Source organism: Poromitra crassiceps, assembly GCF_964638095.1.
Source record: "Poromitra crassiceps genome assembly, chromosome: 22".
Taxonomy (NCBI): Eukaryota; Metazoa; Chordata; class Actinopteri; order Beryciformes; family Melamphaidae; genus Poromitra; species Poromitra crassiceps.
In genome coordinates, this window is record NC_139647.1 from 18,906,696 (window position 1) to 18,917,145 (window position 10,450).

General features: G+C 44.0%; 2 protein-coding genes across 2 annotated transcripts in view; one reads left to right on the forward strand and one right to left on the reverse strand.

Moving 5' to 3' along the window:
* The window catches only part of itsn1 (intersectin 1 (SH3 domain protein)), a 58,479-nt gene extending 54,927 nt beyond the window's left edge, over positions 1–3,552 (reverse strand). The window contains exon 1 of the mRNA XM_083658482.1: positions 3,431–3,552. The gene's annotated coding sequence lies outside the window, so the exon portion shown is untranslated. The remainder of the gene's footprint in view (positions 1–3,430) is intronic.
* A 573-nt stretch (positions 3,553–4,125) lies between these two features.
* cryzl1 (crystallin, zeta (quinone reductase)-like 1) lies at positions 4,126–9,379 on the forward strand. The gene is made up of 12 exons (XM_083658414.1): positions 4,126–4,314; positions 4,902–4,979; positions 5,545–5,614; positions 5,840–5,884; positions 6,216–6,284; positions 6,511–6,644; positions 6,736–6,847; positions 7,591–7,689; positions 7,995–8,107; positions 8,425–8,530; positions 8,882–8,927; positions 9,247–9,379. The coding sequence occupies exons 1-12, from the start codon at positions 4,249–4,251 to the stop codon at positions 9,341–9,343; spliced, it is 1,035 nt and encodes a 344-aa protein (XP_083514540.1). The 5' UTR covers positions 4,126–4,248; the 3' UTR covers positions 9,344–9,379.
* The last annotated feature ends 1,071 nt before the right edge of the window (positions 9,380–10,450 follow it).

Here is a 10,450-nt window from a genome sequence, read left to right on the forward strand (position 1 = left end):
AGACCCGCACCAACGTATTCTGTATTCTGTCAGACGCATGCGGGATCGGGATCCAACAAAAATAGAACAGGGGCGGATTTTTTTTGCGTACCGCGTGTATCGCCCATCTATTAACATGAGCAGTTAGTATACTGTAACCATCAGATCAAACACGTCAGTTAGTACACTATCTGTTCCCGCAGTTTGACCGGATCCACATGGAGCCGGAACGCATCTGGTGTACATTGGGTTTAACACATTGCTTTCTTCCATTACATTTTAGAACTGAAAGTTTAGTACTTGGTCTTTTGTGTGTGGAGTAAAAGTCATTACCCTCCAGGACCTGATTGTACTTGTTCTTCTAGTATCAAAAACATAATAATAATAATAATAATAATAATAATAATAATAATAATAATAATAATAATAATAATAATAAAATCTCAAACATGGGCTTTATCTGTTGTTTGCCTGGTGATGGTATTATTAACTGCAGCCTCTTCAAATCAGCATTGTCACACTCCCACACATCACACCCTCTGGCTCACACACACTCACTAACTCTGTGCTCTCACACTTTCTCGCTCTCACACTAAACACACCCTGTGACACTGACACCTATTCACACTGTGTGTGTCACACTCTCAAACAACACACACATTCCTATCACACTATTGTAGTAGAAGTAGTGTGAGGTCTGAAGCGCCCGGCATGGTTCTTCTACGCAGCCTCGACTTGGATCCTTGCCACCGCGACAGCCAGACTGTGCATACTCGAATGTAACTCGTCCAAAACACGTCCAAAACATTATCGTGACGTTTACCAAGAACTTGCAATCATGTCGGTGGGGGGACATTTTTATTGTCCCTCCATTTCAAAACTCATTCCGGTGAGCCTGCAGAAGGCTTTGCTAGATGAGGGACAAGCACTGTTAAATGAGGAAATTGCATTTCCTCATTCCTCACAACAAGGAGTTGACGCCGCGGAGTCACATTTTCGAGGAGCTGCACGCCCCCTACGCCGAGCTGCGCCGATTGGGCGCCCAGCTGCGGCGACCCCCTCGGCGCAGTCAGTCAGCGCTGTCGATTTCGCTCGAGCATAATTTGCGCTTTACGCACAAATTCTGCTTGATGCTTCCACCAGGGGCTGTGCGACCAAAGTGACATCATCAGGTCACACCAGCAGACACGTCCCTTCGCGAGGTCTCCCGTGCTGCGAGTTTTTACACACGCAAAAATGTCACTCCGCGAGGAGAAACCCACACGGAGTATAAAAGCTCCAAACGTTTTCTCGTCATAATTCCATGTCTCTAATTCCCCAAATCCCCCCAATCCATTTTCTGCAGTCGCTCCATCAGCTCCCGCTGCATCACTCCTTTCCCTCCTCACTAGCCAGCTTCCATAGCTAACTCGTGTTGGCAGATAACATGGGTAGTGTAGCGGCAGATTCCCTGCCTACCAACATGAGGGTCACCAGGATTCGAGCCCCCGTGTCGGGCGTCCAGACAGGCAACGTTGACCGTGTCTGCGAGTGGAAAGCTGGATTAGCTCCAATTTCCTGGTCACTGCACGAGTGCCTCCCTGGTTGGTCGGGGAGGGGGGGGGCACCTATTCAGGGGGAGGGGAACTGGGGGGGAATAGCGCCATCCTCCCATGTGCTACGTCTGTGAAACTCCTCGCTGTTATTGGGGGGGGGGGGTCAGTTAGTACACTGTAACCATCAGATCAAACACGTCAGTTAGTACACTATCTGTAACCATCAGATCAAACAGGTCAGTTAGTACACTTCAGAGCCGTGTAGATAGAAGAGTCCCGACATCTCCATTCACTCCAATGGACCAGTTTTTTTCAAGGAAGTAAGGTCCTGGAACTCTTGAGTAAAAAAAGCAGCACTGTCGAGTTGCAGCAAAATAGACAGTTTGTGTTGTACTTTGAAAGGGTTTTTCATCCCTTGAATCAAATTGTACATTATCAGCTTTATTTTAGCATGCAAAAGCAGCGCGAGACCCATTCCTGGCTGTTCATTGGCTAATGAGTCTCGCATTTTGGTCCTCAGCTGACGCCACTCTCTCTCTAGAGGACACTAGTACACTCTAACCATCAGATCAAACAGGTCAGTTAGTACACTGTCTGTAACCATCAGATCAAACAGGTCAGTTAGTACACTGTCTGTAACCATCAGATCAAACAGGTCAGTTAGTACACTGTCTGTAACCATCAGATCAAACAGATCTGGGTTGGCTCCCATTAATACTCTCTTCAATGTAGCTATTATGGATTCAAGGCGTACAAATGTGGAAGCTGTCACTACCCTCTCCAGCAACAACAATACTCACTCACTCACTCACTCACTCACTCACTGACTCACTGACTCACTCACTCACAGGATGGTGGTCCAAGACAGTAAGCAGCCTGGCACTTGATCATATTGCATTTGCCATTTGACTCTTGACTTTCTACAGCCATACAGACGTTAACACTATAATGTACTGAACATGACTAAATCCCTGACTGTGTTTTCATTGACGCTACAACCCTCCCAACTTTAAAGAGTTATAACGGTCTACCCCAACTCAGTATCGACGTTACCTTGGAAACGAAATTTTCGTGCCCAACCCTGCAAGTCATGCCAATCAAAATGTTACGCCATCCAGTGCAGGCAGGGGGGTTGAGCAAGCTACAACAAGAGCGACAATGGAAGAGAGAGAGGGCTGCTCTGTGTTTGTCTGATTATTGTGACGGTCTCATTATGGCTTCAGTTTCTCTCTATTTCGTCTGAATCGTTTCCGTCAACTACCTTATTGTGGCTAGCTGCTTCGCAAAACAACCCACGACTGTTTTCGTGTCACCGAGTTTTCAAACAGATGATACGTCGCAGATTAGGCACACAGATGTTCGCCTTGACTTGACAGATAGAGAGCAGCGAACTGTGATTAACGTTAGCTAGCTAGCGCGAGCGTTTTACAACTAGTTCATCCCGACAAACTCCACATTCAAAGCAGTTGTTGGACCCAGGCAGTGGTAATAGCACTGTTGTTATATATCTTATCCTCAAAACTACCCACCCAGCTAGGGGTATCGTTAAGGTCATCCTTAACTTCCCAAATAACACCAACGTTTAGGTCACCAGCAGTGCTGCTGATGCAGTGATTTGCCCCCACTGGCTAATAGTGCATCGTTTACTATCTTCCCACCTTGTTACACTAAACACAGACTAGGGTACGGTTATTTGCTAGCCATGCTCAAAGCATAGATAGCCTGACATTAGCTAAGCTAGCTACTAAAGGATAAAATGATCCAACGAGTCGTGCTAATGCCATGGTTACAGCAGCACATCAATAGCAAATAGCACGCTAGCTAATGTGAAGCAGTTGGAAGCTAGCGTCAGCTCGTTAGCCCGCTCAGGGACATTCTTTCACATCACATACATTTGCATTCTGCTCTTAACTTACCTCATAGTTCAATTTCCATCCTTAAATATTTGATAAAGTGGGACGCGGGTTGTTTATGTAGCCATATAATGTACTATCCTCTCCCCCAACTGATGTTCTTTTATCACCAAAACCCTTTCCTCTGATTCTCTTGTGGTTCCGAAATCCCGACCGAGGAGGAGTTGGAAAATGGGGTAACGTTACCAAAGTATCGCGAGATGTTACAACAAGCATTTTAAAGCCATTAGAGAGGTGTTTTTCTACAGTAGGTGTCATGCTCCCTCTGGCGGAGAAGGGCTGGACGGATAAATAAGAAATAATATGTAATTTGAAGGGTCGTATTATGGTTGTATTCCCCCTGGGTGTCGGTCTGGTAATAAAATAAAATCACTGGACAGCTGTCAGCTGGTCATTCATTTTTGCATTGGGCTTTCTCCTTCCCTCTTCCTTTTCGGCATTGGTTGCATAACTTCAATTGTAAAATTGGCTAAGTGGACGGGTGGTGTCACTGATCACAAATGCAAGGTCAATGGGGTTGTTTGTTGTTGTTTTACATTACATTAGATTAGTTTGACAAGTAATCCTTAAAATCCACTAGTTGGCGGTAGTGTAATGATCGTACCAATATTACATGTGAGCGAAGAAGAAAAAAGCGGAAGAAAACAGGGGGAGAAAACCACGAAGAAGAAGTCATCTGACAGTTTTTAGCTCGTCAGGTTAGCAGCGATTTGACAACAGCAGCAGCGTCTAACCTATATACAACCAAACAGCAGCTTCTTCAAGCAGAGTGTAATATTTTCTGCAGATATATAACGTTAATCGGTTAAAGGTGTAACGGCATGAAAGGTTTGTACTGCCGATCCGGTGTGAGTGATGCTGAGACCAAGTTCGTTATTCAGGAAACGGTGGGTTTCTCTCTATCTCTGGCTTTGATGTGAATGTGCATGTAACATTATGGTAAACTGCTGGGGGCTAACTGGGCTTCCATTTCCTACCACATTTCACACCATTTTCTACATTACTACTTACACTGGATCAGAAAACGCTATAGGGGGAAATGTAAGAGACCCTCTGGTTCCACCTAGTGGACTACAATGAAGGCAGACGTACTACAATGAATGCAGACGTCACTTGTTGAATTATTGGCATGCATCAGTATACTGTGTAAACCGTCGTTTGTGGCAGTAAAATCGCAAATTTTAAACCATGGGCAAGACGCCATGATAACGTTTTTCTCTGAGATTCATTAATAGTGTTTTGGGATACCACAGCTACCAGTGCATCCTCAATGTGATTTGGCATTCCCTTAAAATGCTGTCCTTCCACAAGAAAGTCCCTCATTTATTTTCCTCTTAACTTTTGCAGTCTTCATTTTAATTAGTTTAATTTGTTACTTAATTCTTCCTTTTCTTTTTATACTTAGTGAGACTCTCTAGTCTGTCTCAAACTATCTAGTCTGTCTCAAACTATCTTTCTGGGTTTCTCTCTCCAGAATCTCCCAGCGGTATTAGGCAGCCATCAGGTCCGGGTTCAGGTGAAGGCATGTGGACTCAGCCCACTGGACCTCAAGGTACCACACTTATTTATTATTATATTAGTAGTTTATTTGCAATACTTTTTTGTATTATGATGGCAACATTTACATACATTTACAGCTATCTCCTTTGAATAATGATCTTTAGGAGAACAGAAAATCATGGTGGTCTCTCTCCAGTATGGGGAGCATTTAACACTATGTTTAAATAAAAACCCAGAGAACTCCATCCATCTTCTAGGCAGTAGGCACTTATGTGGATCAGGGTTGAGATGGCAGCTGTCAATGTGTTTGTATATACAAATTAACATGAATCCAAAGGACTATTCCATAGAAAATGGAACAAATGGACTATCTACATCACAAACAGAGGACACATTCTTGATATGAATAAAAATGGTTGAAATGTAGAACAGTGAACTGGATATTTATGAAATATGTACACCATGCTGTTTAATGTTCATCGATCGCTTTTGTTCGATACAATTCACAATTTAAAAAAAAAGTGACCCCCCCCCCCCAAAAAAATGCCAGTGGTGTGATTACAGTGATTAGGCTACTTACACAGTGTCCCTCCCTGCCTCTCTGTCTCACGCTCTAGTTACTAGGTGACCTGGGGATCCAGAATGTAATTCCTGTTGGCAGAGAGGTGGCCGGGGTCATCCAGCAAGGTTGCACACACACGCACACACACACGCACACACACACACACACACGCGCGCACACACACACACACACACACACACACACGCACACACACACACGCACACACACGCACACACACACACACACTTTTGGATTTGTGGTGTATGATGGGTTTGAATAAGAATATAAGTGACTAACAACCACAAGTGCTGTCATAAGCCATCGTCACTTTCTGTGTGTTTTGCCTGCAGTTGGCTCCAAGGTCTCCTTCTTCCAGCCCGATGACGAGGTTATAGGTAGGAAACCATTTCTTAACCTTTATTTATCCAGGGAAGATCATGCATGTTGATTTCAGCAATGCCTTCCTTCACTCGTTCAGTTACAGAGAGTCGTAGCTAGGGGTGGGGTGGGAGTCGATACAGCATAGTATCGCGGTATTTTGTGGGCAATAATTGTATCGTATCCAATGCCAAGTATCGTGATATTTTATTATACAAAATGTCAAGTGCATCATGCAACATTTATGACTGTCTGCTTGACAATCGCATTTTGCTGCAATAAAAATGATTGAAGTGTGTCTTTAAGGACAGTTACAACTCCTTTCTTACTCCCACCTCACCTTTCCAGGTATTCTGCCTCAGGACTCTCCCTGTTCTGGGCTCTGTGATGTCATCGACATAGATGAACACCATCTAGGTAACACACACACGCGCGCACACACACACACACACACACACACACGCACGTCACACACACAGGCTGTACTCTACCATGAAAGATAATTTACATGTTATTCCTATGATCTTGAGGTCAATCAGTGTTTGTGAACGTGGGGGGCAGCTCTAACCTGTGATGTCATCAGCAAAGTGGAATGGCAATAAAAACTCTTGTGTGTGTGTTCTCTCTTCCTATTTTTCTCCAGTTCAGAAGCCAGAGAAGCTGAGCTGGGTGTGTGTGGCGGGAGCACTGCGTGACGGCGTGTGTGCCTACACCGCGCTGCACACGCACGCTCGCATGGCAGCCGGACACACACTGCTGGTCACGGATGGAGCCAGCGTACGTAAACACACCACATTTCTGTGTGTGTATTTCTGTGTGTGTGTGGGTGTGGGTGTGTATTGAGCCTGTCTCCCCCTCTTTTCGCCAGTCTTTTGGCCTGATGTGCATCCAGCTGGCGTGTTACCACGGCGTGAAGGTGCTGACCACGTCACACACACCGCAACAACACTCGTTCCTGGAGCAGCTGAGGCCGAGTGTAGGTCTGTACAACCGGACTCGGTAACGTCAGTGCTTTGCTTTGCATATCCAGACATCGTTGTTATTGTTTGACAGCATTGGCGATTTAAAGCTTTAAACTTAAATGAGTTTCTATGGATTCTTGGCGAATGCAGTTCCTAGTAAATCCAGACTCCAGAATCTGCTCTCTTGTCATACCCTTTTCATTCTCATCTCTCCTTCCCCGTCTCATTCCGACCGATTTCTCTCCTTTTCTTCTCCCTCTTCGTCCTTTCTTTTCTTCCTCCATTTCTTGTTTCCTCAGGAGTTCAGGATCCTCTCGTAGGTAAGATCTTTTCTTTCTGTCTTTCTAACTTACTTATATACTTGCTTCCTTCAGCCAATCATTTATATTCTTTCTTAAACAATACGTTCTCAACTTTGGCTTTTGCCAAATTTATTTTGCCCAAAATTGTGTGCATTTATGATGGCATCATCACCGTTTCAACAGGCCAAGTGTGGTACATGGTTTAGCACTGATGACATCATCACTGATGACATCATCACTGATGACATCATGACATCACCGATTTACCGTTACCGTGCGCAGGCTGCGCACGTGGTAAAAACTACAGGATGGGGCTTGAATTTGAAAACTGAATGAATGGCAAAACAGCACTGAGATTGGAATTGTGCAGAGAGATGGCAGATTTTTCAGGTTTTTAATATCACTCAACAAAGCGAACCATGTGATCATGTCTCTATGTCTGTGTGTTTATGCATGAAGCCAGGGTGATTCCAGTCTACGACACCTCATCAGACCTGCTGTCAGTGGTTCTGGAGGAGACGGGAGGACTAGGAGTGGATATCGTCGTAGACTCTGGAGGTAAATTAACACTTGCGCCGTCGGCTTCGGTAAGATGGCTCAGCTGAGCAGACGGTCTGCAATTTGTATTTGCTTTACATTTTTGGTTCGCTTGGTATATTCAAGACTTAAAAACAAAGTGATCACAAGGAGAGGATGACTTAATAAAGTGCTTTATGAATAAATAAGCTGTGTAACTTATTGCAAAACATTACAGGGATGCAAACTTATTTAATGTGTGAGGGATCTGTGTATTTACTGTGTTTGTTTGTGTGTGTGTGTGTGTGCGTGTGCGTGTGTGTGTGTGTGTGTGTGTGTTTTTTCAGTGCGTCTGCAGGAAGAGGAGCCAGAGGAGAGGAAGCTCCTCCCACACAAGCATGACATCATCAGTGTGCTGGGAGTTGGGGGGCACTGGGTCACATCCCACCAAGACCTGCAGGTATTTCAGAACCAAAAGCATTTAAACTCCTAAATACGGGAGGGAGGATATGGCCAGCAGCCTTCAAGCCCATGGCTAGTAACTTTCAGAGTGGGCTTGTGCAAAATAACTCTAGAATTTTAATGGTGTGTATAGCAGTATGATGGCTGCTTTGAAAATATATTAGAAATTGTTCATTACTTGCTGATTACAGTACCAGGATTCATCAAGTAATCAGTTGGAGTTAACAAAGTCAATACCATAACTAGTTGCTGATAATTTGATAATTACTTTGTCTCCAAAATCAACAGTTAACCTATCTGCCTTTGTGATTATAGCTGGATCCTCCCGATAGCAGACAGCTGTATCTGAAGTCGGCCTCTGTCTCTTTCCTCAACGCTGAAGTCTGGACAGCTTCATCATCTCAGCAAGGAAGATACCTCCGTATCCTATACACACAGTCTCAAAGACACACATACACACACACACACACACACACTGCCTTGTTTATAGTGTGTATACACTCACAGATACAAAGGTAGATAGAAAAACAGTGTTGGGGGTAACTCATTACAAAAGTAACATATTACATCTAATACTTTTAGCAGTAACTCAGTAATATAACTTTTTGAAAGTAACGTGCCCAACACTGGTTACTTGGAAATCTTATTTACAGTACACAACGTGGATGCTACTTACCTCCACATCCTCTGACGTGTTCTTCTCACAGACATACAGGATAATGAGGTACGCTCCCTGCTTTAAAATCTTAGAGTCTTAACAGCATTGTGTCAGATATTCTGAGGGACATTGTGGAGAAGATGTCAACTGGAGTTCTCAGGTAACGCAAACAATTCTCTTAACAACCACTCTGTAGGGTTGGTCAGATTAAAGCCGCAATAGTTATGTAAAAAACAATATATATACTGTGTGCTGTGTGCAGTTTACTGATGTCACTTTACAGGATTTCTGGGTATTGAAGTTCTGCCGCCAACGTGCGAAGTTGCCTCGTGCAACTTTAAATATCTAAGCTATCAATTTATGGCCGCTGCAGTTTTGAGATTTTGCAGCTTTTGAGTTTTTCAAGACGTTACAGTAACATGACCAAACGCTGTCTCTGTGACTCTGGGGTTAAGGATGGTATGTCTGTCTCTCTCCAGACCGCAGCCGGAGGAGGCGGTCCCTCTCTACGAAGCCACGGTTGCCATGGAGATGGTCCAGCGTCACCAGAGGAAGAAGGCCGTTGTTCAGCTCTGACAACGCTATACTGGGATATAAGACAACAGAACCCAGTGGGCACCACTCCCTCTGCAGTTCAACTGAATAGCATAGCAGTGGTCAAACACAGGCGTTCATTTTCTTTACCTACTTAATCCTTCCAGGTCTCCAGTAGACCTCATTTGTGTTTTTGGACTGTGGGAGGGAACCAGAGGAACCCATGGAGAACATGTATTACAGACTCCATGCAGAAAGGACCAGGGATCGAACCTGCTTTCTTCTTGCTGTGAGATGACAGTACAAACCACTAAGCCACCCCTGATCCACGCTGTTTGAAATTTCATTTTTGTTTGATTTCACGTCACTTGCCTTCTGTGCTAAAAGACCAGAAGTGAATGTCCGGATTTGGCCACTGTTATGTTACTTTATATCATTTTGTGTATCCGCTTGGCTTCCTCTGACAACAAATGACGTATTTACTGAATGGTAACGCCCACGTCGTTACCATAGCAATCCATGCAGATAGGCTGTTTAGGTCTGGACACACAGATCTGACTTGAAAATCGGATTTGTGGCCGACACACAGATCTGACTTGAAAATCAGATTTGTGGCAGTGCGGACACACTCCCAAATCAGATTTGGGAAACCAATCAAGATAATGATGATTAATGACTTTATCAGCAAATCGGATTTGCCTGTAATGTGAATACACAGTAAGGATTGGACCACTCATGTCATTGACAGCTCTCTAATAAATCAGTGGAAATCAACAAAAAGGAAGCAATTAAACAGTATAACAGAATAACCTTTATTTGTGTAGCACCTTTCATCCACAACATGCAGCGCAAAGTGCTTTACATCAATAGAAGGCAAATAAGACGACAGATAAAATTCATATAAAACAACAAGCAAAATGCATTGCATTAAAATAATCAAATCCAGTAAAATAGAGAGAAAAGAAGACGACAAACTCTCGCTTTTAGATGTTTAGTGTCCAGATTCTTCTTACGCAGTTGCCATGTCATGAATATGAGCTCCATGTGGGGGCAGTGCTGCACTGAAACACCGCTGTCGGTTTATTGTTCGGAGTTCAATGTCTTACTCGAGAATATGCCGACTGAGGTTGATGCTCGCTGGGGATCAAA